At 45.8% G+C, this 27,312-nt stretch overlaps 1 protein-coding gene across 3 annotated transcripts in view; it reads right to left on the reverse strand.

Moving 5' to 3' along the window:
• Positions 1-9,830, reverse strand: part of CRTC3 (CREB regulated transcription coactivator 3) — a 92,586-nt gene extending 82,756 nt beyond the window's left edge. The window contains exon 1 of one of the 3 annotated variants that reach the window (XM_032836944.1): positions 9,553-9,830. In XM_032836944.1, the coding sequence (XP_032692835.1) occupies positions 9,553-9,684 (132 nt within the window). In that variant the 5' untranslated portion in view covers positions 9,685-9,830. The remainder of the gene's footprint in view (positions 1-9,552) is intronic. The other 2 variants (XM_032836945.1, XM_032836943.1) reach the window with 2 other exon arrangements.
• Positions 9,831-27,312: the final 17,482 nt, after the last annotated feature.

The raw sequence follows: 27,312 nt of genomic DNA on the forward strand, positions 1-27,312 counted from the left end.
AGTAATCACAACTTGGGTGTGATCTCGCAGCCTTGCATCTTAACTCTTTCCTACGGTATTAATCATCTTTAATGGCTATATAACATTTTGTTTTCCGAATTATTTCCTAAGAACACATTCCAAAGTGTGATTACGGAGTCTCCGCATCCAGGCCTTTCGATGGCTCTCAATATGTGATCCCAGCGGGTATACTAAGTATATATGAGAAAACAGTTTCAGGAGAGAACTCTCACTAACACTGACTATCACCCTTAACTGGAGAAAGGAGGAGGCTAACTCAACAAGTATCAGATGGCATCCCACTGCTTTTAGGTGCCTTTCTTCTGTAAGTTCTTCCTTGCTTCATTTTTCAAAAGGCAATAAACTGGTTACAGTTCTTGTAAACCCCCAAGTGGTCCGATTTGGTCTTTGAGAGTTCTCTGTGGTTACGTAACTCCTGGCACTTATATTCACGTGGGGAAGGAAGAGGCGATGGGAATCCTGAAGTCTTTCATTATTAGACCCTTTGTCTAATAATAATAAAAGCTACCAATAGAAGCCCCTGAGATGAGCCAGATGCTGTCCTCAGAGGCTCTGCCCGTTTCATCCCTAACCTTCACCACGACCACCAAGGGAGACCATATCATCCTGCCTTTACAGACCTAGAGACCCAGACTTAAGGAAGCTCAACATTTGCCCAAGGTCACACGGCTGGAGGAGACCAAGCTATGGCTACCTCAAAACCCATATTCTTCGGTCCCTGGAGGCCTCAGCTGGTTAAGTATTCGACTCCTGATTTTGGCTCAGGTCATAATCTCAGGGTTGTGAGATCGTCTCCGCACTGGGCACGAAGGCTGCTTAAGATTATCTCTCTGGCTTTCCCTCTACCCTCCCACCCACCTCCCCAACCCTTCCCTCTCTTAAATACACACACACATCATTCTTACATCTGCCACGATCCTTTCCTTTGTTCCATTTCTCTCTTTTTTAAGATTTATTTATTTATTTGAGAGAGAGAACACAGCAGGGAGGAAGAACAGAGGGAGAGGGAGAGGCCGACTCCCCACTGAGCAGGGAGCCCGGCATGGGGCTCGATTCCAGGACCCCAGGATTATGATGTGAGCCGAAGGCAGAGGCTTAACCAACTGAGCCACCCAGTCGTGCCCCCCCCCCCCATTTCTTTCAGTGATCACACTATTTACAAGCTCAGAGAAAAATGAAGTTTGGTTGACCAAAAGCATTGCTGGGCCTATGCCGATTTTATTAATTTTTTTATTTACTATGAAAAATTCAAATATATACAAAATAGAGATGAATACACTGAAACCCCATCTAACAGCTTCCAGCTTCCACGATGATCTCATGTCCAGTCCTGATTCATCCTTACCCCTTGACGGCCCACGGCACCCCACCGAAAGAAATCCAGACAATGTATCATTCCACATTTCCATACGCATCTCCAAAAGATAAGAGCCTATATCTGGCTGGAGGTTTTAAAGGCATACAAAACCCCTTGGTGGCCTTAACTTCCTTGTACCCACAGGATTTCATTTCCCAAACATACTGTCCTGGGAGGCAGCTATAAACTATTCATCAGAACCCAGATCCAAGAGTCAAATATGAGAAGGAGGACAGAGCGAGCCTTTTCCATCTATCAGCTGAATTACAACAATGAAGTCTGAGCTTTTGATGTTAACACTCTTAAAGCACTTACCAGAAGCATTTGACTCTCCGTCCTTGAAATTCTCTAGACAAGATTCTTGGCCCCCTTGATCTCAAGCCTTTGATTCCTTCTTCCATCAATCCATCCATTTAGTCACTTATATAAAACATTTAACTGTGGGGTGCCGGGCTGGCTCAATCAGTTGAGCGGCTGCCTTCAGCTCAGGTCCTGATCCCAGGTTCCTGGGATCAAGCCCCGCATGGGGCTCTCTGCTCAGTGGAGAGCCTGCTTCTCCCTCTCCCTCTGCTTCCCACTCTGCCTACTTGTGCGCGCTCTCTCTCTCTGTCAAACAAACAAATAAATAATTCTTAAAAAAACAAAAACATTTAACCGTGTATGTTAGGTACTGTGCCAGGTGTTGTCTTACTAAGATGAACACATGCTAAGGTCCCTGCCTTTACAGAGTTCTCACAAAGGCTTCAACTTTTACCCAAAAGCCTTGACAGTTCAACCAAGTTCAACCAAGTTCTCAATCTAGCGGGACACCTGCCTTCACCTGAGCCTAAGGCCCTCCCACCATCTCCCATACCTGCTCTCCCTCCCCAAATGCCTATTCTAGAGTCTTCCGTCTTCAGAGACTGCTGTGTTTTGAGGAGAAGAGTCCTGCACTCAGAGCCGGAAGACCTGCCTGTGTGTCTTGAAGCTCCCACGTAGCTGGGGAAATTACTCTGCCGTCTACTCCACAAAGACAACGTAAGGATTAAAAGAGAGAAAAGACAGGACAGTGGGGTGTAAAATGGAAAGCTGTGGACAACTTCTCGAAGTATCATCATCATTGTTGATACTCGCCGCTAGCTCCTAAACCCTTGAGTAACTGTGATATCCTCCTCTTTTGAAATCTAGAATCGATGAATTGGAAAGAACCTTAGAGACTTGTCTTCAACACCATCCTGCTTCCTGATGAGCAAAATGGGCACCGAAGAATGAGTAGCCTAAGTGGAGATGATGGGTTGGCACACCAGGGACCACATTTAGAGAGTTCTGTTTGACCCATAAATATGATACTGACCCACTCAATGCTTTAAAATGTCATTCTGGATTGAAAGACTGTATAAAAACCTGGATTTCCAACATCTCTTGACGGCAAGATCAAGCAGGACTTGCCCCGCGTGGCAACAACGCGTGGAGCTGAGAAGCAGCTGCCCCCCCACCCTGCCCCCGCACACAGCCTGAGCTACCATTTGCCCAAGACCTCACTGCACCCTATTATTCCTCCACCGCGGCCTGAGATTGGCTACCATCTACTCACTCCTTTTCCCTACATGCCTCATGCTGGAACTTAACTTAGCAACCTCTAGCCTGTAGCCACACACTTCAGTGGAATGTCCTTTAATGTCTGTATGAAATGAAATCCAAGCCTCACTAACTCCCTTTTTAAAAAGTCTCACAAGGGCGCCTGGGTGGCACAGATGGTTGAGCCTCTGCCTTCGGCTCCGGTCATGATCCCAGGGTCATGGGATTGAGCCCCGCATCGGGCTCCCTGCTCAGTGGGGAGCCTGCTTCTCCGTCCCTCTGCAGCTCCCCCTGCTTGTGCTCCCTCTCTCTCTCTGTCAAATAAATAAAAATAAAAAACCTTTAAAAGATAATTTAAAAAATAAGATAAAAAGTCTCACAGTGGCCAATCCCAAACAAAAATCCCAGCAGGCCTTTTTATAGAAACTGACAAGATCATCCTAAAACTGACCTACAGTAGTCAAAGCAATTTTTAAAAAAACAGCAAAGTTGGAAGGCTGCTATCTTTCTTCCAGACTTACTCTAAAGCTACAGTAATTCAAGCAGGAGCAACTGTCACAGAGACATGGGGATCAACAGGAAAGAAGAGAGAGTCCAAAAATAGACCCACACAACATCTGGCCCAATTGATTTTTGACAAAAGTATCACAGCAATGCAATGGGGAAAGTGTCTTCAACAGATGCTGCTGGGATCAGTAGATATCCTGGGGGGGGGGGAATAAAAGCAGTCAAGTACACAGACATGCAAGGGCACAGCCATACTCAAACCCCAGCTCTGCCAATAATCAGCCATGCAACCGTACCTCTTCAGCCTCAGTTTACTCATTTGCAAACTGACGAGTAATCTAGATACACATTCCCTAGGGGCAGCATGAAAACCACAGGAGAAAATGGATGTAAAGGAGTCAAGGACAGCATCTGGCAAAGAGACGGCACTCAATATTTAGCCCAAATCCAATATGTCTAATCTTTTCGCCTTTCTTTTTTTAAAAAGATTTTATTTATTTATTTGTCACAGAGAGCGCATGTGTGCAGAAGCAGGGGGGAGGGGCAGTGGGAGAAGCAGACACCCCACTGAGCAGGGAGCCCGATGTGGGGCTCCATCCCAGCAGTCTGGGATCATGACCTGAGCCGAAGGCAGACACTTCACCGAGTGAGGCGCCCCTCTTCTCTCCTCTCTTAGAGGTCTTCCTGCTACAGAACACATCAATTATTTGTTTGTTTTAATATAAAAATGATTCTCCCCAAATATTCAAGCTAGTTGAATGCTCCAGGCCGATGTGCTGTGTTTACGCCATGGTTTCTCAAAACTACAAGTTGTTCTTCAAAGTTGAACTTCTAGAACAAGCTCCCAATCCTGTCTCTCCTTCCATTTGGTCCTGGCTGCCTCGCAACCTCCATCCCCACCAGGTCACTGGGATCCCAGGGGCTCTCACCCAGATACCAACGGCCTCCACTTTACTAGACCAACGGACACGTCCTTAACCTGTCAGACGAGTCTGCAGCATTGGGCCTAGCTGCTGGACATGCTCTCCTTTCCCTCTCTGGTTGCTCTTTGGTCTTTCTTGCTGGCTCCCTTCCTCTGCCTCCCCGTTCCATGGTGGAGCTCCCCGGGCTTCTCTGGGCCCTCTCCACATTTCGCTCTGAAGCACGGCTCACGAACTCAAATGTCCACAGGTGCCAAGTGCAGAAGAGAAGCAAGGGAAGCCCCTGGAACCACTGTGAGGAACACTACAGGGAGCGGTGGGGTCTGAGGCAAACTGAACACATACATGCACTTTCCGGGGTGGGGGGGAGCCACTATGGGAGCTCCAGGCAACTGCTACCATGCGGAAATGGGAGTGAGTGTTGTTAGATGATTTCATTTTTCAAAAGAAGCCAGAATCCAAACTTTAATATAAAATCCCAGTATTTGGGCACCGGGGTGGCTCAGCTGGTTAAGCAACTGCCTTCGGCTCAGGTCATGATCCCGGAGGCCTGGGATCAAGTCCCACAACGGGCTCCCGGCTCCACGGGGAGTCTGCTTCTCCCTCTGACCTTCTCCCCTCTCATGCTCTCTCTCACCGTCTCTCTCTCAAATAAATAAATAAAATCTAATAAATAAATAAATAAATAAATAAAATGCCAATATTCACTGTTGGTCCTAATTAAAAGCAAATAAACACATTCAGGCATACCCTGCCCCCCTCATAAGGACCAAATTAGAATACAGGTCACCAATTTGCAAGATAGGCTCTAGAAATTCTTCCTAGGCAGCTGACTCTACTACCACAACCACACACCAACGGTTCCCACATTTCTATCACTAGCCTAGACTTCCCTCTTTAACGGGAGATCCTTTTAGGTCTTCAGGGCCATACAAACAACTGTGTGCCAGACCATCTCCACTGAAATGCCTCACAGGCACCTCACACTCAGCATCTCCTGACACTGAGGCATGTGCTCCCGCCAGTGCTCCCCCTCTTAATGCAGGACACCTTGAAATGGCTCAAGTCTGAAAGCTGGGGATCATGCATTCACTCAGTTTGGTCATTTCTAGCTCTGAGAATTGATCTGCTCGCCTCCCTGCCTCCCTCTTGCGAGCACCCCAGTGTCGAGGCCATCATCACATCTCCTGGACTACTACCGCCACCTCCCCCTCAGTTCTATCCACCACTCTGGACCTACAGGCATCCTTTTAAGACGCAAATCTCCCCTACTTCAACCCCTTCCTGACTCTCCATTGTCCTTAAGATCAAGTCCCAAATCCTGTCTCTACAATCTGATGCTTGTGAATGCCTCAACTCAAACCACCCTCTTTGTCCCCTTGCTGAACCTCATACCCTCAAATGGCATCCCCTCGCCATGGTATGAATGGCAGGACTCCCTACCATTCATTTCCAGAGCGGCAGCTGCTTCCCCTTTTGTAATATTCATTAAAATCTGTCCTTACTTGACAAAGGAATATCTTCTCCATTAAATCCTAAAATCTATGAGGAGACGGTATTTTGCTTGCTCACTATTATAATCCCCAATGTCCGCCCTAACCTGGACTCAGTAAGTATTTGATGAACAAATTAATAAGACCTTTGAAACACCATGTCTTCACCTCCCCCCCCTGCACACAGACCCCACCAACCACAGTGGGCACTCCAGTACTGACAAATGAATGAGTGAACAAAGGAACAGCCTCTTTCCACTTTTTAACCCTTCTTACCATCCCAGGTACCACCACTTAAGTAACCCCACTAGCACTGTCTTCGCAAAATATTCCCACTGCTTCTTAATAAGACTGAACCCCTAAAGCTAGAATGAAAAATTCCCCATAATCTAGTCTCTCCCACCTACTAGGCAAATAGGATTTAACCAGAACTCTGAAGGATTGACTCTGATTATGTAGTGAATGCCTTGGAGCCCAGCACAGGCTCAGAAAGAAAGACTGATTATCAATGTCTGATAATGGAAAATCAGTGTATCTGCCATCCAGTGACCAATAATGAACTAGCTGGGGACACCCAGGTGGCTCAGTGGTTAAGCATCCAACTCTTGATTTCAGCTCTGGTCATCTCAGGGTTGTGAAACTGACTCCACAGTGGACACAGAGACCGCTTAGGATTCTCTCTCTCCCCTCCCCTGGCTCTCATTAATAAACAAATAAATAAATAAATAAATAAAATGAGCTCTCATTAATTAATTGTGAATGAATGAATGAACGAACAAATAAAATGAGCTCTCTGGATTCTTCTCCATCTGGGATCTTTGGACGCTTACAGGTTTACAGATACATGCTGGGGGGAATCTACGCGTTATCTACGAGAAGTGCTCAGTTCTGCAAATTGCGTTATGAAAATAATCCTTGACATTTTTAAATAAGAAAATACAACTCAGCAAATGCAGTTTTCTCATTTGCCTTGTTTTTATAGATACATTGGACCCTGGAGCGCCTGGCTGGCTCCGTCAGTAAGGCATGCGGCTCTTGATCTTAGGGTTGTAAGTTCGATACCCAGGTGGATGTAGAGATTACTTTTTAAAAAATTGAAAATACATTAAAAAATATAAACACAGTGGACCAAAGTAGTATTATTTTATCGGCAACTGGTAGCAGAGAAAGAACACAGAAGGAATTAACACATAAATGATGTCCTGTACCGGGTGAAGGGCAAAGTGACATCCTAATTTTGTAGTAATTAGAACTTAGAAAGTGACGGTTGAACTGACTTACCCCGTGGGGCATACCTGATCAGCCTTACTAAACTCAAGAAAACCTAAATTACACGTCTTCGCATCATACCCATCCTGAGAGTTTCAACTGAGTTCAGCAAAATAGCATATGTCGTATCGAATTAATGATGTGAATTTGAATTTATTGCTTTTTTTAATGTTGAGTGAATTTATTTTGTGCATGTCTTTTAGTTATGGTTGTACCACAGTTATAATCAAAGGACTTTATGTACAGTGGATGTTTGAGCATATTTAAGTAACATAACCAAACTCATTTAAATAAACATTAAGGATCTGTGAAAAAATTTTGCCTAAAAAGAGTCCATACAGCAGTGCGAGGTGCCATGACCTGCCTTCAGCTCAGGTCATGATCCCAGAGTCCTGGGATCGAGCCCCACATTGGGCTCTCTGCTCAGCGGGGAGCCTGCTTCCTTTCCTCTCTCTCTCTCTGCCTGCGTCTCTGCCTACTTGTGATCTCTGTCTGTCAAATAAATAAAAAAAAAGTCTTAAAAAAAAAAAAGAGTCCACACATTACTCATGGCTTTATCTATCAGGGATGCTTTAAAGAGGGTTTATGAATTGGGTGGGAGACTGGATCAACTCTAAGGGTATAGACAAACAGTGCCTGTATTTTTACACACACTTTATCTAAACAACATGTAACAACACACCTCCCAGCATTAATCCTCAGCATTCACCCAACTGTTTTTAATGTGCTCTGAGCTCATCATGTTCATCCCTGAATCTAACCAAGGTCACACACATATATGCCTGTGGACACCAGGCAGATAAATAAATGAGTGAAGCTATTTAGGGCATGAGGATAAATTTTATTGAAATTCTCAGCTTTGGGCGCCTGGGCGGCTCAGTAGGTTAAGCATGTGCCTTTGGCTCAGGTCATGATCTCCGGGTCCTGGGATCGAGCCCTGGGTTTGCTCTCTACTGAGCGGGGAGTCTGCTTCTCCCTCTGTGCTCTCCCTCTTTCTCTCTCAAATAAATAAATAAAGTCTTAAAAAAAAGAAAAAAGAAATCCTCAGCCTTCTTTCTATTTTTACTTAGCATAAAAATATAAACATATAAGAAATATTTCATTTCCTGTTCATTTCATGAAAGGAAAACATCAAAAATATGATAAATGGCCAATGACACCTAGCTTCGGTGTGGGGGAGCTCATGACAGGATGTGTGAACTGTGGCCAACTAGAGAATCCACGTTCCAGCTGAGGGGGCAACCACCACCCAGCTCCGGGCAAAAGCTGTCATATGGGAATTCAGGATGACTGATGACTGCTACCGGGTCTCCCAATTTTAAATATGGATCTAAAGATAGGAAAAGAAGAAAAAGAGTGGAGAGACCGGGGAGGGAAGGTGGGGGAGTGGCGGGTAGGGAGGGAGAGAAAGAGGGAGGAAGGGAGAGAGAAAGAAAAAAAGAGGAATTTTTTTTTTTTATGAAAATCTCCCCAATTAAAAGGCAGCAGATTCAAGAAGTTTTCCCAAAACCCGTACTTGGCCAAAAAAAAAAAAAAAAAAAAAAAAAAAAAAGTTGTCTGCAGCTGAGTGAGCGGGGACCGCCGCGTGCAACTCCGCTCTCAGCTCCCCTTCAAGCCTGCCCCCTGCCCGGTATCTGCATATCCTCCCCCGGGTTCGCGATGGTCCTTCAAGGTCAGCATTCGGGAGCCTCAAGGCCTGGCCCGCTCCCGCTGACCCTGCAGCCCTGCGCGGACACTCCTCTTGGCTCTCTTGGCTCTCCTCTTGGCTCTCCATCCTCCACTGCCTCACTCAACAGTTTCCCAACCTCCGGGTGTTTGTCCCGGCTCGAGCCTTACTCACTGCTCTTGGACCCTCCTCCGTCACCAGCGACGCTGTGCACCTTGCCAGTTCTCGTTAAATCTCCGCGCTGAGCGCAGTAAAGCGGAGAGGAAAGCCTCCCTCGGCTCGCAACGCCTCCCCGAGCTGCCCTCGGCCCGCGCCGGCCCCGGGCTCACGGTGCACCCGGCTCCCCCCGGCCCCGGGCCCCGCGGCCCCCCTCGCCCCGCCGTCCAGAAGGGCCGGCTGGCGGAGGATGTGCGGAGCCACGAGAAGCCGCACCGCCCGCCTCCGAGCTGTTTGTGATTTCCTCCCGGGGCTCCGTTCGCCCTCCCCCTCAGGCCGCCCTCGCGCCACCGCCCCGCGCGCCCGGCCCGGCCTCTTGCCTCTCCCCGCTCACCGGGCCCCGCGACCCTCCCGCCTCTGCGGGCTGCGCAGGGGGCCGGCGGGCGGGGAAGCGCCGAGAGGCCGAGGCCGCGCCGACCCCGGTCCCCCGCGCGGCCCCGGCCCGGCCCCGCCGCCGCCGCCGCCGCCTCGGCCCCGCCGGCTCTCGCCTGCGGCGGGGGCCGCCCCCACCCGTCCCCCGCCCGCGCCCCGGCCCCGGGCGCTCACCCGCGACAGGGTGAGGTCGGTCATAAGCTGCTCGAAGGCCCGCGTCTCCTCGGCCTGCCGCTGCGTGTGCAGCGCGATCTTCTCACTGAACTTCCGCGGGTTGGCGCTGCCCGAGCCCGGCGAGGCGGCCATGGCGCGGGCCCGGCCCGGCGGGAGGGGGAGACGGCAGGCGCGGGGCCTGGGAGTCGGCCCGCGCGTCCGTCCGCAGGCCGCCCGAACCGCCGCCCGAAGGCCCGTCCTCCGGCGCGACCCGGCAGAGGAGCCGCCGCGGCCCCACAGCCAGCAAGCGGCCGGGAGCGCGCCGAGGTCCGCCCCCGCGCGGCCGGCCCCGCCCTCGGCGCGGCCCGCCCGCCGCCTGCCGCCCGGCCCCTACCCCGCTGCCCGGCCCCGCGCTCCTAGCCCGGCCCGGGGCCCCCGGGGCGTCGAGACTCGCCGCGAGCCCCGTCGGCAGAGCACGCCGCCTCCGACGTGCGGGAGCCGCTGTGTGACTGACGGGCTCCGGCGCGGGGGGCATCCTGGCCGCGCGGCTCGCGTTACGACTTTCCAGCCGGCGTCTGGCCGCCCCCTCGTGCCTCCCCGAACCCCCCGGGCCGCCGCTTTGCTCCCGGGGGAGACGACTGGACGCCCCGATCTCGAGCCTTCCCTCTCGCGTCTCCCGCGCTGCGGGGCGTCCGGCCGCCCGCCCGCCAGGCCCGCCCCCGGCCCGCGCCGCCCTGGGTGGGCTCAGTTCACGGTCCGTCCGGGCGCGCGCAGCGGAGCTTCCCAAAAATCCACCTGGTGAGAGGCGCACCCGGCAGCCGCCATCCCCGCCCTGGTGCGAGCTCTTCGCTCCTCAGCCCCGGGCCCTCGTCCAGGTTCTTGCCGAGTCTCCCCGGGACCTCCGCAGAGCCCGGCTCCGGCCAGGGGCCAGTCTCCCCGCCGTCCCCGTACTTCTGCAGCCCGGGAGCTGCTCTCCCACAACGGCGCCTGGACCGCGCTAAGAGTGGGGCTGTGTTTCGTCAACTAGACAACACCAGAGACGCGCGGACGCGTCCAGAAAAGTCCATTGACGACACCCACGCCCCCCACTCGAGATTAAACAGAAAACATGCCGCTTCGTTTACTTGGTGCTTATTAAAGAAATACAAAATTAGACCTAACTAAAGCCCCACCCTTAGTTCTCCTTCCTCCCTCGTCACTGGGCTCAAGTTGGTGCATATCATTCCTACTCACGTTTTTATAGTGTTATTACATATGATGTACGGATCTGCCAACTGTATAGAGCACCAGTTGTCGATTTTCAGTTTTTCAAAATGACATCATGCTGAGTAATCTTTCTCAACTTTTCTCATTTCCCATTTTGTTTTTGAGATACATTTGTGTTTATGGCTTTTAACTACTGTGTAGTACTTCGTTGTTTTTCATGTGTCTCCTAGCATCCAGCTGCATTTTTTCGAAATTTTAATATGAGAATATATCTCTGTTAGCTGGAGTTTAGCTTGTTCTAGTAATTATAATTGGATTTATTCTCATTGTAATTGAATTCTCTTTTATTTTGGGGTATTTAGCATATTCTTTCTTTATATTTTATTTTCTGCATTCCTGTTATATCATCTGGGTTCAGTTTCAGAGAACAGAATTCATTCTAGATAGATTAGGTACAAAGGATTCTTTATAGTGTATAAAGTGGCTAAAGAGCTTCCCTGGAAGGCGGGAGAAGTAGGTTCTAGGTTGAACCTTCAGGAACAACGTGGAGAAGCCTGCTGCAGGATCCGCCACCAAAAGAGCCACTGGCCCTTACTGGCCCAATTTGGAAGCCACTTAACTGAATGGCTGGCTAGTGAACCGCATGGCTAGTGTCCTGATTGGAACCCACCACGGAGAAATGAGACACCCCCAAGGCAGTGCTCACCCACAAAAACAGCACACACCCACACTCTGCTTCACTTCCACCCTACAAATCAAGTAAGAGAGAAGTTGATCAGAAGAGCCAAAACCGAATCCAGAATCCTAGCATTTGAAATACAGGAAGGCCCAGAAAGACACAGGAATGGGTAATGAGCTAACTCCACCATACTCATCCAGCGACTCACCAAAGCATTTATCTACCATGCCTGCATTTTATTGCATTGAATGACTGGTTTTTACTTCCACATTTCCCTGATCTGATTTGGAAGATACTCATTCCATTTCTATTCTTATTACGGTTAGCCTGATCATTTTCAATTTTTTAAGCAAATAAATGCATGCAAATTGTTTAACAATAGTTTTACAAGGCCTATAATCTTATTTTTAAAAAAAAAGATTTTATTTATTTGTGCACATGAGAGAGAGACAGAAAGGAACACAAGAAGGGGGGATGGGAGAGGGAGAAGCAGGCTCCCCACCAAGCAGGGAGCTGGACTTGGGGCTTGATCCCAGGACCCTGGATTGTGACCTGAGCAGAAGGTAGACGCTTAACAACTGAGCCACCCAGGCACCCCAAGGCCTATAATTTTAAAAAGAAGTAATTCCCATTTCCTTCTATAAATAAGCTTGTCCTGCTGTTTTGTGATTTTTTTTTTTCAGTTTTAGATATTGACTATTCATTTTCTACAGTGAAGAAGGACGCTTTGGCTATTTTGTATCCTCAACAAAAGTATGATCTTCCCTGCTCCCATTCTTTCAGTGTCATTATATAATAATTTTTGGTAAATCAGTGGTAAGTGCTTACATAGCGTACCATAGTTTCATTTTTCTACAGTTGTGCGGGCAGGGGAAGTTAATTACTGCCTCTGGTTTTTATTTGCTTAGATTTCTCTCAACCTGTTACAAATCCTTTTCTCCCACTCTCCAGCAGAATACTGGAAGATATGACTGCATCTGTGAATGGTCAGTCTGGGGGGACCTTCCCTTCCAGGGCACTTTGACTTCTTGTCCCACCCAGACCGGTTGCTATGTGGGCCGACTGCGGCCTCCACCATCATCCTGAGGGGTCCCCTCAACCCCTGTCCATCCTCTAACCCCCTTCCTGCAAGCCCCCAGCCCCCCTCAGCTCCATTGTGCTAGAGCTTCACATACTTCTTCACTGTAGTAGAGAATATTCCCCCCTAGTTTCTTGAGCAAAGAAGAGTACATAAAACCCTTGCAACTGTGTGTGTGTGTGTGTGTGTGTGTGTGTGTGTGTGTGTGTATTTTACCCTCATATTTGAGTGATAGTTTGGCTAAGCATAGTCTTCTTCATTGGAAATCCTGTTCACTTAGATCCGAGAACACATTGCTTCCCTGTTTTCTCACTTCTCACACTGCTATTGAGAAGGCCATTCACATTCTGTCTCTTTTTGTGGGTGACCCGGTTTTTGAGGGCCTTATTGTTTATTTTTGTTTTGTCACCCCCGTTCTCTGAAGGCTTAATGTTCTGATGTTTTACGATGATATGCCTTGGTGTGGGGCTTCTGTTGTTGTCCGTTATGCTGGGCAGTGATGTGTATGTAGAAACTAGACACTCGTGTCCTTCAGTTCTGAAAAATTGTCTTATTTTTTAAAAAGATTTATTTACTTGAGAGAGGTAGAGAGCATGAGCAGGGGGAAGGGCAGAGGGATAGGGAAAAGCAGGCTCCCCACTGAGCAGGGATTCCCCCTCAGGGGCTCAGTCCCAGGACCCTGAGGTCATGACATGAGCTGAAATCCTAGGTCAGCTGCTTAACCACCCTGGGTGGGACCACAAAATCATCTTATTTTTTGATAATTTTCTTCTCATTTACTTTGCTCTCTCTTTTTGGAAAATCTACCAGTCAGTTAACAGACCTTCTAAATTGCTAATTGCTAATTTTCGTATACTTTCTGCTTTCTATTTCTTTTTCTTTTGTTGTCGCTGTTTCCTGATACATTTTCTCAACTTTATCTACTGACCCTGCTATTAAACTTTTATTTCTGCTATATTTTTAACTTCTAAGAGCTTTTTCCTGGTTTCTGAATATATTTTTTAAGATTTTATACTTATTTGAGAGAAGAGAGAGAGAGTGAGACTGAGCTTACGGGAGGACAGAGGGGAAAGGAAAAGCAGACTCCCTGCTGAGCAGGGAGCTTGACCTGGGTCTCGGTCCCAGGACCCTGAGATCATGACCTGAGCCAAAGGCAGAGGCTTAACCAACTGAGCAACCCAGGTGCCCCTGAATATTTCTTTTTTAATAACATCCTGTACTCATTGCATGAATGAACTATTAATTACAGATTATTTATGTCTTTATCTTTTCTTCTACTCCTTACATTGTCTGCCTCTGTTTTGTCTGAGTTCATTTTTTTTGTTGTTGTTGTTGTTCATTTTGACCTCCATCTAGAGGCTTTCCCTAAATCTCTGGTGATCCTTGACTCTAAAATCATAATTAAGACAGAGATGATAAATATGTATAGATTCCTTTTTTCTGGAAATAAACATGTTTTAAATATATATATTTAAATATTCTGTAGTAGAGATTGCTAGTTGTCTCCCCATACTCATTCTCTCCTCCTTCCTTTATTAAAAGTAATCGAGATTTAGCTGGGTTCATCATTGCCGAACTAAAGCCAGCTACAGACTACATTTCCCACTCTCCCTTGCAAAGAGGTATGGTCATGTGATTATGTTCCACCCAATAGGGTATCCTTTGCAAATAAGTATGGTCATGTGATTATGTTCCTCCTGAGAGGGTGTGAACAGAAGTATAGGCAACTTTCTCAGGCAGTTGCATGAAAAGGGCGAGTGGCCTATTTTCTCTTCTCTTCTGCTCACTAGCTGGAATATGGATGTTGTAACTAGATCGGGAGCAGCTATCTTAGATCATCAGATAAAAACTTTGTGTTGAGAATGCAGAAGAATGGTAGCAAAGGGACCTAGGATCCCAGCACTGTGTAACCACAATATTAGCTCTGGACGGCTTCTAGATCATTACATGACTGAGAGATAAGCATCGATTTTGTTTAAAGCCCTGTTATTTTGGCCTTTGTTACAGGAATCAAACCAGGATCTTTTATACTTAAATAGAAAAATTTGTATAAACATATCAAGATATGGTTAACAATAGCTCCCTTTGGGGATGCAGTGACTACTGGGAAACTTTTATTTTCTGCTTTACACATTTCTAAATGATTTGTATTTTTAAAAAACAAGTATGTATTACTATCAACATCACAAAAAAAGTAAGAAAGAACAAATACCACTTAGTTTTAAACTGAGTGTAAGCTATGTGTGCCTGCATGTGGCTCTTTTATTTTTCTAACTAGGCTTCGCACCCAGCCTGGAGCTCAACACCTGGCTTGAACTTGTGACCCTGAGATCAAGCCCTGAGCTGAGATCAAGAGTCAGACACTTAACCGACTCAGCCACCTAGGGGTCCCATAAAATCCTGATTTTTAGTTGGGCATGTGACTTTCTTATATTTAGATGTGGCCATGTAAGTTCTGTTCAATGGCAGAGACATAAAAAGAAGTTAATGTAGCAGCCTCTGAGAACCTCTCTTAAGAGACATAGTGCATCTGCCCTTTTCCTTGTCTCACCTTCCTCTATCTTGCTGCTTAGGATGTAGATGACCATGAAGTTGAGGTTGTGAATGGCAAAGCAACAAGATAAATACCTTGACTTTTTTTTTTTTTAAGTGATCTCTACACCCAATGTGGGGCTTAAACTCGCTACCCTGAGGTCAGGAGTCACGTGCTCTACAGACTGAACCAGCCAGGTGCCCCAGTAATACCTTAACTTGTACACAAGAGAGAAATAAACTTTCATCCTACTTAAGGTCCCTTTTTGGGAGGTTTTCTGTTATAGCCAAATCTATTCCTCAACGATATACATCTTCAGACAGAAGTATATGGAGTTCCAAACAAGATAAATAAAACAAAACCCACAGTTCAACATAGTTTAACAAAACTGTAAAGTAACCAAGGACAAGAGAAAGATGATCTATGGAAGAACAGTAATTAAGCTAACGGCACCAGCAACCAAAGAGGCCAGAAGATTTTTTTAAAAGTCTTCAAAAGGGGTTCCTGGGTGTCTCAGTCATCAAGCATCTACCTTTGACTCGGGTCATGATCCCAGAGTCCTGGGATCGAGCCCTGCATAGGGCTCTCTGCTCAGTGGGAAGTCTGCTTCTCCCTCTCCCACTCCCCCTGCTTGTGTTCCCTCTCTCACTGTCTCTCTCTGTCAAATAAATAATTAAAATCTTCTTTAAAAAGTCTTCAAAATTCTGCATTTAAAATAACAGATTTCCACAAATACTGAGCAATTCTTTTATAATCTTTATCAAACATGAAAAGTTCTCAGAATAACTTAGCCCACGGGTCAGCCATCTACAGTCAGTGGGCCAAATCTGTCTCCCCATCTGTTTTTGTAAGTGAAGTTTTATTGGAAAGCTGCCATATCCATTTATTTATGTGTTGTTTGTGGCTACTTTCCTGCTACAATGGCGAAGGTGAGTAGCTACAAGGAGATAAGACCCTATTGCCTGTGAAACTCAAACTATTTACTCTCTGGCCCTTTATAAAAAGGAGTTTGCCAATGCCTGACTCAGACAAAGGAGACATATTAGTGAATGTGAATTCCCATTTTTTTTCCTTCTGCTCTTCATATAGGGATGCTCAGGGTGGTGGCGGTGATGGTCAGCAGGCCTGAGGAGCTTTGAAATAAAGTTCCCAGGTTTGTGATTCCACGTCTGCTGAAGTACCAGTATCAGCACCTGGAAAGCAGCTTGGGTCATCTGGGTGCCGAGTCTGGGTTCAGGTTCAGGGTCTTGAAATTCTTGGTGTGTCCAACTTCTTCAAGCTCTCCTTGCCTATGCCTTAACTTTTCACTTTGTCCAAGTAGGGGCTTTCTTCTGGAAGGCCTAGCTATGGCCCACCACACATGGACCGATGGTAAGTGCCAAAGCAGAACAAAGAAAGCCAAAAATAAAATGCCTGAGAACCAGGGGAAGGGGAAAAGCTAATAAGTGGCGAGATAATTTGTATCAAAGAACTTTAGAAAGTGGACCAGAGGCAGCAGAGGAGGGAAGGTAAAGGCCTAAAAATACAAATATTGGTCAAAAGTGTGTACAGGAGCAGTTAGACCTGACTCTCAGTTTGGGCTCAGGTTGTGATCTCAGCGTCATGAGATCGAGCCCTGGGATGGGCTCCATGCTGCTGAGTGTGGAGCCGGCTTAAGATTCTCTCTCCTCTCTCTCTCTGCCTGCCTCTCTGCCTACTTGTGATCTCTCTCTGTCAAATAAATAAATTTAATTAAATTTAAAAAAAGATTCTCTCTCTCCCAGGATGCCTGGGTGGCTCAGTCAGTTAAGCATCTGCCTTCAGCTCAGGTCATGATCCCAGGGTCCTGGGATCAAGTCCAGTGTCAGGCTCCTTGCTCAGCTGGGAACCTGCTTCTGCTTGTGTGCTCTCTCTCTCTGACAAAACAACAACAACAAAGATCTCTCTCTCCCTCTCCCTGTCTCCCACCCACTCATGCTCTCTTGTGTTCTCTCTCTCTCTAAAATAAATACATAAAATTTTAAAAATCAGGATTCTATTGTGATAGAACAGTGGTTCTCACACTTTAGCATTGATCAGAATCATTGGAGAGCTTATTAAAACAGATTCCTGTGCCCCATTTCCGAGTGTATGATTCAGAAGGTCTTTGATGGGGCTGAGAATTTGCAGATCTAACAAGTTGTCAGGTGAGGCCGAGGACCATTGGATTAGATGAGGGAAGAACAGATCCTGCAGAAACTGGAAGACTCTGCTACACACCATTCAAATGTTCTAGGAAAATTTTTAAATTTCTTCAACTATTGCTTCTTCTCCATATTCTCTATTCTTTCCTTCTAGAAGTTCAGTTAGATGCATATCAAATGGTTCTCATTCTATTTTTCATTTCTTTTTACCTTCCTTTCACATTTTTCCACGCTAGTTCTGTACTACGTTCTAGGTGATTTCCTTAGATCTATCTTCCATTTTATAAGCTTCTCTCATCAGCCCTATCTAATCGGCTGTTTAACGTGTCCATTGAGATTTTTCTTCTTTAAGAATTATGTTTTCTGGGGCACCTGGGTGGCTCAGTGGGCTAAGCCTCTGCCTTCGGCTCAGGTCATGGTCTCAGGGTCCTGAGATCGAGCCCTGCATGGGGCTCTCTGCTCAGCAGGGAGCCTGCTTCCCCCTGCTTCTCTATCTACTTGTGATCTCTCTCTCTCTGTGTCAAATAAATAAATATTTTTTTAAAAAGAACTATGTTGGGGCGCCTGGGTGGCTCAGTGGGTTGAAGCCTCTGCCTTCAGCTCAGGTCATGATCCCAGGGTCCTGGGATCGAGCCCCGGGCTCTCTGCTCAGCAGAGAGCCTGATTCCCTTCCTCTCTCTCTGCCTGCCTCTCTGCCTACTTGTGATCTCTGTCTGTTAAATAAGTAAATTAAAAAAAAAAAAGAATTATGTTTTCCTAGGGACACCTGGATGGCTGTTGGTTGAATGGCTGCCTTTGGCTCAGGTTATGATCCCAGGGTCTTGGGATGGAGCCCCCTATCAGGTTCCCTGCTCAGCAGGGAATCTGCTTCTCCCTTTCCCTCTGCTTGTGCTCTCTAGCTCACTCTCTCTCAAATAAATAAATAAATAAATAAATAAAATCTTTAAAAAGCACTACGCTTTTCTAGCTAATCTTGTCAAATCTAGCCTGATCTTTATTCAGAGTCCTGTTCTTTTCTTACTTTTCCCCACCTTTCTTTTATACCTTTAGTTATACAATTTTATATTCCCTTTCAGCATGTAGTTCTATTAGCCTGTGTGGGGAGCTCTGATCTTATTTGTTGCATCTACTGGCTCTTGCATATGGCGAATTGTTTCCTAAAGTTTTTAACTACGCTTTCCTCTTTAAGGGGGCTTGATTTGTTGGGGGGAGGGTTCCTGTGGTAATCCTGGGTAGTGGGAATATGACTCAGATATAGTCGTGCTTTGTTCCATGAGCCACAGAAAAATCAATTACTAGACATGAGGATTTTTATTACATGGATATTGTGAATGCAGACCCTAAACCCAGGTGGGGCCAAATTTTTGTTTTCTCAAGGATTCCCTCCCTCCCAGAGCCCAGCCAAGCTTCTTTGTTAATTTTGCCAATAGGCAGATTTCATTATTTCAGGCTGAAATTTTACCTTACAAGTTAATGCGCGAATCGGTTATTGATTCATGGATTCTGGGAGGAGGCAAGAGATTCCTGGGTCAAAGACACCACCCAGCAAGCAGCACGAGCATCATTTCTGTGTCAATTCCCTTTACCCACCAAGTCCCACAGGGGTGATGCAGAAGGGCCCACACGGATGCCTACACATGCAGTGGGTTCTGTAACAGGAGAAGAATGAGCCTGTTCTTTGTGCCAGAAAAAGGCATTACCTCATCCCTCCAGGCTGCTTGCTCCAACACAACCCTGAGAAATGGCCCAGTAAAGAATGATCAGAGGGGTGGCTGGGTGGCTCAGTCGGCTATGTGCCTGCCTTCGGCTCAGGTCACGATCTCAGGGTCCTGGGTTCGAGCCCCACATCGGGCTCCCTGCTCATCAGGGAGTCTGCTTCTACCTCTCCCTTTGCCCCTCCTTCCCACTCATGCTCTGTCTCTCTTGCTCACTCTCAAATAAATAAAATCTTTAAAAAAAAAAAAAAAGAATGATCAGAGATCTGCGTTTGCAGCATAACCAACCAGAACATCCGAGAATGCTCAGGTCCCATAGAGGACTGCTTCTCCCCACACACTTGAAGTCCTGGCTTGGGTTCCAGGTCTAACTCGCTGGGCCTTAAAAACTGAAACTCCAGTCATCACATCCAAGAGGAACCTAAGGGGTCATGATGACTAAATGTCATGTGGAACCCGGGAACAGAAAAAAGATAATAGGTAAAAACCAAGGAAATCTGAATGAAGTATGGAGTTAAGTTAATTAAAAAACAAACACAAAACTTGAAGCTCCTAGATTACTAGAAGAGATAACTACAGGCTTACAATTTGATTTTTAGTCACTTGAGGATTTTCTTTTCTTGTGAGTTGAAGTATGCATTACAGTTTTTGTTATGTCTTATCCAGTGTTTCTAGGTGTTTTACTGTTTTCCATTTACCTTTGTCCACAACTTTGCTGGAATCCAGGTGTTTGTTTAAAATTTATATTCCTGGGGCGCCTGGGTGGCTCAGTCCATTAAGCATCTGCCTTCAGCTCTGGTCATGATCCCAGCATCCTGGGGTCAAGCCCCGCATCAGGTTCTCTGCTCAGCAGGGAGCCTGCTTCCTCCCCCCGCCCCTCTCTGCCTGCCTGTGATCTCTATATGTCAAATAAATAAATAATCTTAAAAAAAAAAAGAATGGAATCATAGGGGGCTGGGTGGCTCAGTCCGTTAAGCATCTGCCTTCAGCTCAGGTTATGATCCCAGAGTCCTGGGATCGAGCCTCAGGTTGGGCTCCCTGCTTAGCAGGACCTCTGCTTCTCCCTCTCCCCCTGCTCATACACTCTTTCTCTTACTCACTCTCTCTCAAAAAATGAATAAAATCTTAAAAAAAAAAGAATGGACTCATAGGGTGGATCAAAGAATTAATACAGTCTGTAGCTTTCTTTTCTTTAGATTTTATCTATTTGTCAGAGAGAGAGAGAGAGAGAGAGAGAGCGCACAAGCAGGGGGAGCTGTAGGCAGAGGGAGAGAAGTGGGTTCCCCTGAGCAGGGAGCCTGATGCAGGGCTGATAAGTGGCTCGATCCCAGGACCTTGGGATCGTGACCTGAGTTGAAGGCAGATGCTTAACTGACTGGACCACCCAGATGTCCCCAGTTCATTGTTTTCAAATTAAAAGTAGTCAACCTCTTAGCTTGGTAAACACTCCCTCCAGTGTTCTGTTGCAGAGACCAGGCAGGCAGATGTCACCCCCTGACCTCCCTCATCCATGAGGTCGGCAACACGGCCAGTTTGGTTATTGAGATGGAAGGGCAAGCCTTCTGGGAAGCTTCCAGGAAAACTTCTGGTCTTCAGAGATGAGGGACATATTAGCTGTGGCTTGCCCCTTCCTTCTGTATATTTTGAATACGGAGGTGATGCCTGGACCTCTGGAGCCATCTCACCACCGTGGAAAGAGAAACCATAAAAACAAACTCAGGGGCACCTGGGTGACTCAGTTGGTTGAGTGACTGCCTTTGGCTTGGGTCATGACCCCAGGGTCCTGGGATCGAGTCCTGCATTGGGCTCCCTGCTTGGTGGGGAGCTGCTTCTCTCTCCCCTCCCCCTGCTTGTGTTCTCCCACCCCCCATCAAATAAATAAATAAAATCTTAGAAAAATAACCCTCAGTATTCAGAAAGACTAAAAATAAAAAACAACATTGCCATTGTTGAATAGCTGAACCAATACTTATTTTTCCTCTAGATTTATGTGAAATAAATTTAAGTCACTAGAAGTCATTTTCATTTCTTACAGCCAAAATCATTCTTGTTGCACGTAAGGATCCTCATTTCTTTAAAGCTTTTAAATTTTACATAATTTTAGTCTTCTAGAAAAGTTGCAATAATTTAAAGAATTCTTGGTGTGCCCGGCTACCTCAGTCAATGGAGCGTGTGAACCTGAACTCAGAGTTGTGAGTTCAAGCCCCATGTTGGGTGTAGAGATTACTTAAAAATAAAATCTAAGGGGCACCTGGGTGGCTCAGTTGGTTAAGTGTCGGCCTTCAGCTCAGGTCATGATTCCAGGATCATGGGATCGAGCCCCAAATCAGGCTCCCTGCTCAGTGGAGTCTGCTTCTCCCTCTCTCTCTGCCCATCAACCAACTCGAGTCTGCTTCTCCCTCTGCTCCTTACCCTACTTGTGCTCTCTCTCAAAATAAATAAATAAAATCTTTAAAAAAAATCTAAAAAAAAAAAAAAAAGAGGGCTGTCTAGGTTGCTGTTGATTAAGTGACTGACTCTTGACGTCAGCTAAGGTCATGATCTCAGGGTTGTGATACGAAGCCTTGCACTGGTCTCCACAGTGGGCATGGAGCCTGCTTAAGATTCTCTCTCTCCCTCTGCCCTCCCCTCACCCTCTCTAAAAAATTTTTTCTTAATTAAAAAAAGAATTCTCATATACTCTTTATCCAGATGCCTCAAATATTTTACTTCACTTGCTTTATCATTTCTTTATCTATTTTTTTCTTTTTTTAAAAGATTTATTTATTTGTTTTAGGGAGAGAGAGTTGTGGGGGGGAGCAGAGGGAGAGAGAGAATCTCAAGCAGACTCATCACTGATCACAGAGCCCAGTGTGGGACTGGATCCCCTGGTCCTAAAATCATGACCTGAGATCATAACCTGAGACAAAATCAAGAGTCAGATGTTTAAACTGACTGAGCCACCCAGGCGCCCCTACATACATTTTTCTAAACCATTTGAGAGTAAGCTGATACAGTGCCCCTTTCTCCCTAGATACGTCAGTGTTGATTTTACAAAATCAAGGATATTCTCTTACATGATTACAATGTAATTATCAAAATCGGTAAATTGACATTGATACAGTATTGTTATCTAATCTACAGATGTTATTAAAATGTTTACCAACTGTCCCTGTAATATTCTTTATAGCAAAAGAAAACCTGAAATAGCTCACCACATTCAGGTGTCATATTTCTTAGCATCCTTTAATCTGGAACACCTGTGCAGTTTAAAAAAAAAAGATTTTATTTGAGAGCGATCGAGAAATCACAAGTAGTGGGGAAGGGTAGAAGGAGAAGCAGACTCCCTGCAGAGTAGGGGAGCCCGACATGGGACTTGATCCCAGGACCTGAGCCAAAGGCAAACGCTTATTTGACTGAGCCACCCAAGGACCCTCAATTTTATTTTGTTTTTTAAAAAATAGGCTTTGAGCCCCACACGGGGCTTGAACTCATGGCCCTGAGATTAAGACCTGAGTTGAGATCAAGAGTCGGTCACTTAACTGACTGAGCCACCCAGGCACCCCTCAATTTGTATATGTTTTTCATGACTTTGAAAATTCTTAACGTGACAAGCCAGTTACTTTGTCAAATGTCCGTCAGCTAGGGTTTGTCTTGTATTTCTCACGGTTTGTTTCAGATGATGCATTTTGGGCAGGAATAACATAGGAACGATGTCGTGTTCTTCTCAGTTTATCAGTCAGGAGGCAGACTATGTCTAGGTGTTCCACGACTGATGGTAAGCTTGGATGTGGTTAAGGGGATGTCTGTAGGCTCTCTCCACTGTGAAGTTTCTGTTTTTCCCTCTAATCAGTAAGACCCTTGAAGGGAGAGGCTCTGAGACTAAGTAAATATCTTGTTACTCAACAAACGTGCATCCAATAATTTTAGCACCCATCGATGATTCTTGCCCTTTCCCTATTTGCTGTATCAGAATGGATTCAGTCTTATTTTATCCATTAGGATATGATCCATTACTGTTGTTATTTTTGTATTTAAAGTATCCTGGACTTGACCTTCAAGCTGGCTTCCCTGTCCTTTTAATATGTCCCCGTCTGTTTTTTAGTTGTTGTTTTTTTTTTTTTCCTTCTGGACGCAACAAGATGATCCAGGCTCATCTTGTACTGCTGTGGTCAGCCCCAGAATCAGCCATTTCTCCAAATAACCTGGTTTCTTTTCATGGAAAGGGGTTTTTTAAGCACTGGTTTTCTTCACTTTTGGAAGCTAGTTCTTTCTTAGTTGGCTTTTTAGAAGAGGAGTTGTCCTTTAGTTCCTATCACATCCTCCTTTCTAGTATGTGTTCTATTATGTGTCTATCTGCAGATTTTCCTTGCCCGCCAGACCTCAGTGCCTCTGGGAATGTATTTCTCCAGAGACAAAGGCCAGTGGCTATGAACAATCTTTATCAAGTACACATGCTTACATTTTCATATGAAAACTATTTCACAGATAATTTGGGGCAAAATAGAGAATACATATCTGTAACTTAAGGCCAAACATGTTTAAAAAATAGTTTTACCCAACCCGAAATGTAGAATGGAATACAAAATCATTTAGCAAACGTGAGATACAAATGCCCATCTTTGCTTGTTTCCTAAGTAATATTTACTACTTATTAAAAGCTCAAGATCGAGTTGTTTGACGCTTCTCCTCTCTCCAGCATTTCAGAGTGTGTTTCATGGAACACAGAGCCTCACAGGTGGCCGACAAGAGTTTCCTGCAAAGTAAGGGGTTGGGATTGCATTGTCCAATCCATTTGGGGGAAAAGTTAGGTAATCCGAAGTTAGGCAGGTTTCCTGTGTGACTTCTAAGGCTTCTTGAATTGCTGATGCCTCTTATGACTTGCGTGTAGAAAGATGGAACACGGGGCTTCCCAAACTTTCTTGATGGTAGAATACCTCCTGCTGAGCCCTTTCCTGGCTGTGTTGCACACGGTTCCATGGCTCCCAACAGCCAGCATACCGACTCCACTTCCCAAATATCCCCAGAATTCACACACTTCTGTCCATCCTATCTTTTTTTTTTTTTAAGATTTTATTTATTTATTTGACAGAGATCACAAGTAGGCAGAGAGGCAGGCAGAGAGAGAGGAGGAAGCAGGCTCCCTGCTGAGCAGAGAGCCCGATGCAGGGATCGATCCCAGGACCCTGGGATCATGACCTGAGCTGAAGGCAGAGGCTTTAACCCACTGAGCCACCCAGGCGCCCCCATCCTAACTATCTTTATCTACTTCAGCCGCTGCCCTCCCCCACCCGGAACTCTCATTCAGTGAGACGTTAATTGGCCCACTTGTGTACCAGCGTCCCAGCAGGAAACAGATGGGACACTCAGACTGGTAATTTGAAGACAAGGTAATAAAGAAAGAGGGCAGGATTTAGAGAGGATGCCCCCCCGGGGCTAGTTACAGCAGTTGGCACTGTGTGCCCCAGGGCGGTGGGGAGGGACTGCTTCCTGCCGCAGGGAGAGGGCAGTGTTGGGTGAGAGCCACTCGCCCGGAGCTCTGGCCTTTGGTAGGGAAAGGCAGATAGTGCCGCAACCTGGAGAAAGAAATCTGAACGCTGCCTTCCCCCAGTCCTCCAGTCTCCCTGTGATGCCTGCCATTGGCCAAATGCAACCAAACACAGCCAGCGGCCCTGGGGCACAGAGGAAAGTGAGGGTGGGCAGTGGGTCCAAAGGGACACACAGAAGACCTTAGCACCGGTTGTCCTGAGTCTACCCACCTTGTCCCCATTCTTCATCCCTGTGTCTAAAGCCCAAATCTGAATATTTCTTGCTCTTCTTAAAATCCATCTCTTAGGGGCACATGGGGGCTCAGTTGTCAAACGTCTGCCTTCGGCTCAGGTCATGATTCTGGGGTCCTGGGATTGAGCCCCATGTCAGGCTCCCTGCTCAATGGGGAGTCTGCCTCTCCCTCTCCCTCTGCCTGCCGCTCCCCCTGCTCATGCTCTCTTCTCTCTCTCTCCCTGCCAAATAAATAAATAAATCTTTTTTTTTTTTTTTTAAGAGAGAACTTACAGATGAAGATTTAGAAGACCTGTCAACCAGATGTGATACGTGTGCCTTGTTTGGCACCTGATTCAAACATATGAACTGTTTGAGGAATCACAAGACACTGGAGAAATGCAAACACCAGCCGAATAGCTGGTATTTTTATTTTATTTTTTATTATTTATTTATTTTTTTAAGATTTTATTTACTTATTTGACAGAGAGCACAAGTAGGTAGAGAGACAGGCACAGAGAGGGGGGAAGCAGGCTCCCTGATGAGCAGAGAGCCCGATGTGGGGCTCGATCCCAGGACCCCGAGATCATGACCTGAGCCAAAGGCAGAGGCTCAACCCACTGAGCCACTCAGGCGTCTTAGCTGGTATTTTTAAATTAGTGTTTAGGTGTGATAATGGTTTGGAGATACTTTTCTTAAGTGCTTCTATGGAAAGAGGGGGACTTCTCACCCCGGTACTACTGACATTTTGGACTGGATAATTCTTTGTAGAGGAGACTGTCCTATACATTGTAAGGTGTTGATCAGGACCCCTGGCATCTATCCACTAAATGGGTAGCATGCCAGCAGCACTCCCTTACTTGGGACAACAAAAAATATCTCCAAATATTGCCAAATGTCTCCTGGGAACACAACTGCTCCCTAATTGGAAACACTATGCTAGAGACACATACTGAAGTATTTATGGGTGAAATGAGATTATATCTGGGACTTGTCAAAACAACCTAAGGGGATTTGGGGTGGCATTCGGGAGGAGAACAGTTTGACTATGGGTGCATAACCACTGAGGCCACGTGGGAGTTCATTATACGATTCCTTCTATTTATATGCTAGTTTTCCCTAATAAGAAAGTTTAAAAATTGTAGTGCTGAAGGCATATTAAAACAGTCCCATTTCCCCCAAGCGTCTTAGCATATTGGGTTAAATAAGTTGTCTCTAAGTCAAAAGGTTATGACTTTAATTCAGATATTTAATAAATCTTAGTGAAGCCCTTTGTCTACTTCCCAAGTCTGGAGAAAGTGGATGATCTCATGACTGAATAATAAATTGGTTGTTTTTTTTTTTTTTTTTGGCTTTTAACAAAATTGGAAGACCTAATCGTGTTCTAATTATGATAAATCATTGAGATTCTTTGGATAAACTAAGGAGTTTCCCCAAATGGATGCCATCATTCTAACACAACACCCTCCACTGCCATATGCTTATTTGGCGGCAAAGGTTCTCAGCGCTTACATTTATAAAAATTAAAACCAGAAGAGAGCTGGCCATGAGCCCTATCTCACTCTAACAAGTAGCAACGTTTATCCATAAGTTTCTTAAACCTTCACTTAAAAACTCTTCGTTTATCTCACTAAGAAACGCATTTCAAATACCTTATTTATACAACTGTCCAGACAATACACGACTTTGATAAAATATTCACTAACGAGAACTATAATGACACAAGTATCTTTCTGGATGTCATTAACAGCCTTATAGTCAAAGGAAATTAAACAAATATTTATTTCTGTTAGATAATCATGACAGACTAATAAAAAGTAGGATTTAAGCTTTAAATATTATGTTAGGATAAAATTCTCAGGGAAGTGGAATGGAAACATGAGTTTAAAGAGGAAAAAGAGGGGCGCCTGGGTGGCTCAGTGTGTTAAAGTCTCTGCCTTCGGCTCAGGTCATGATCCCAGGGTCCTGGGATGGAGCCTCGCGTCAGGCTCTCTGCTCTGCGGGGAGCCTGCTTCCTCCTCTCTCTCTCTGCCTGCCTCTCTGCCTGCTTGTGATCTCTGTCAAATAAATAAATAAAATCTTAAAAAAAAAGAGGAAAAATGTATAAGGGTACATTTAAAGTGTACCTTTAAAAATGGATAAGGGACAAAAATAGACATATGGATCAATGGAATAGAATAGAGAACCCAAAAATAAACCCATACTTCTTTGGTCAATTAACCTACAACAAAGGAGAAGAGAATATACAACGGAGAAAAGAGCCTCTTCATAGAAGAAAACATAGGCAGTCATCTTTGACACTGGCCTTAGCAACACCTTTCTGGATATGTCTTCTTGGGCAAGGAAAACAAAAACCAATCATTGAGACTGTAATCAAAATAAAAGCTTTTGTACAAGGAAGGAAACCATCAAGAAAATGACAAAGCAACCTACTGAATGAAAGAAGATACTTGCAAATGATTTATCTGGTAAGAGGTTGATATCCAAAATACATTAAGAACTTATACAACTCAGGGGTGCCTGGGTGGTTCGGTGAGTTAAGCCTGCCTTCATCTCAGGTCATGATCCCAGGGTCCTGGGATCAAGCCTCACATTGGGCTCTCTGCTTAGCAGGGAGCCTGCTCCCGCCCCTCCTCCTCCCCACTGCCTGCCTCTCTGCCTACTTGTGA

Source organism: Lontra canadensis, unplaced genomic scaffold (assembly GCF_010015895.1).
Source record: "Lontra canadensis isolate GAN:19392208 unplaced genomic scaffold, GSC_riverotter_1.0 scaffold94, whole genome shotgun sequence".
Lineage (NCBI taxonomy): Eukaryota > Metazoa > Chordata > Mammalia > Carnivora > Mustelidae > Lontra > Lontra canadensis.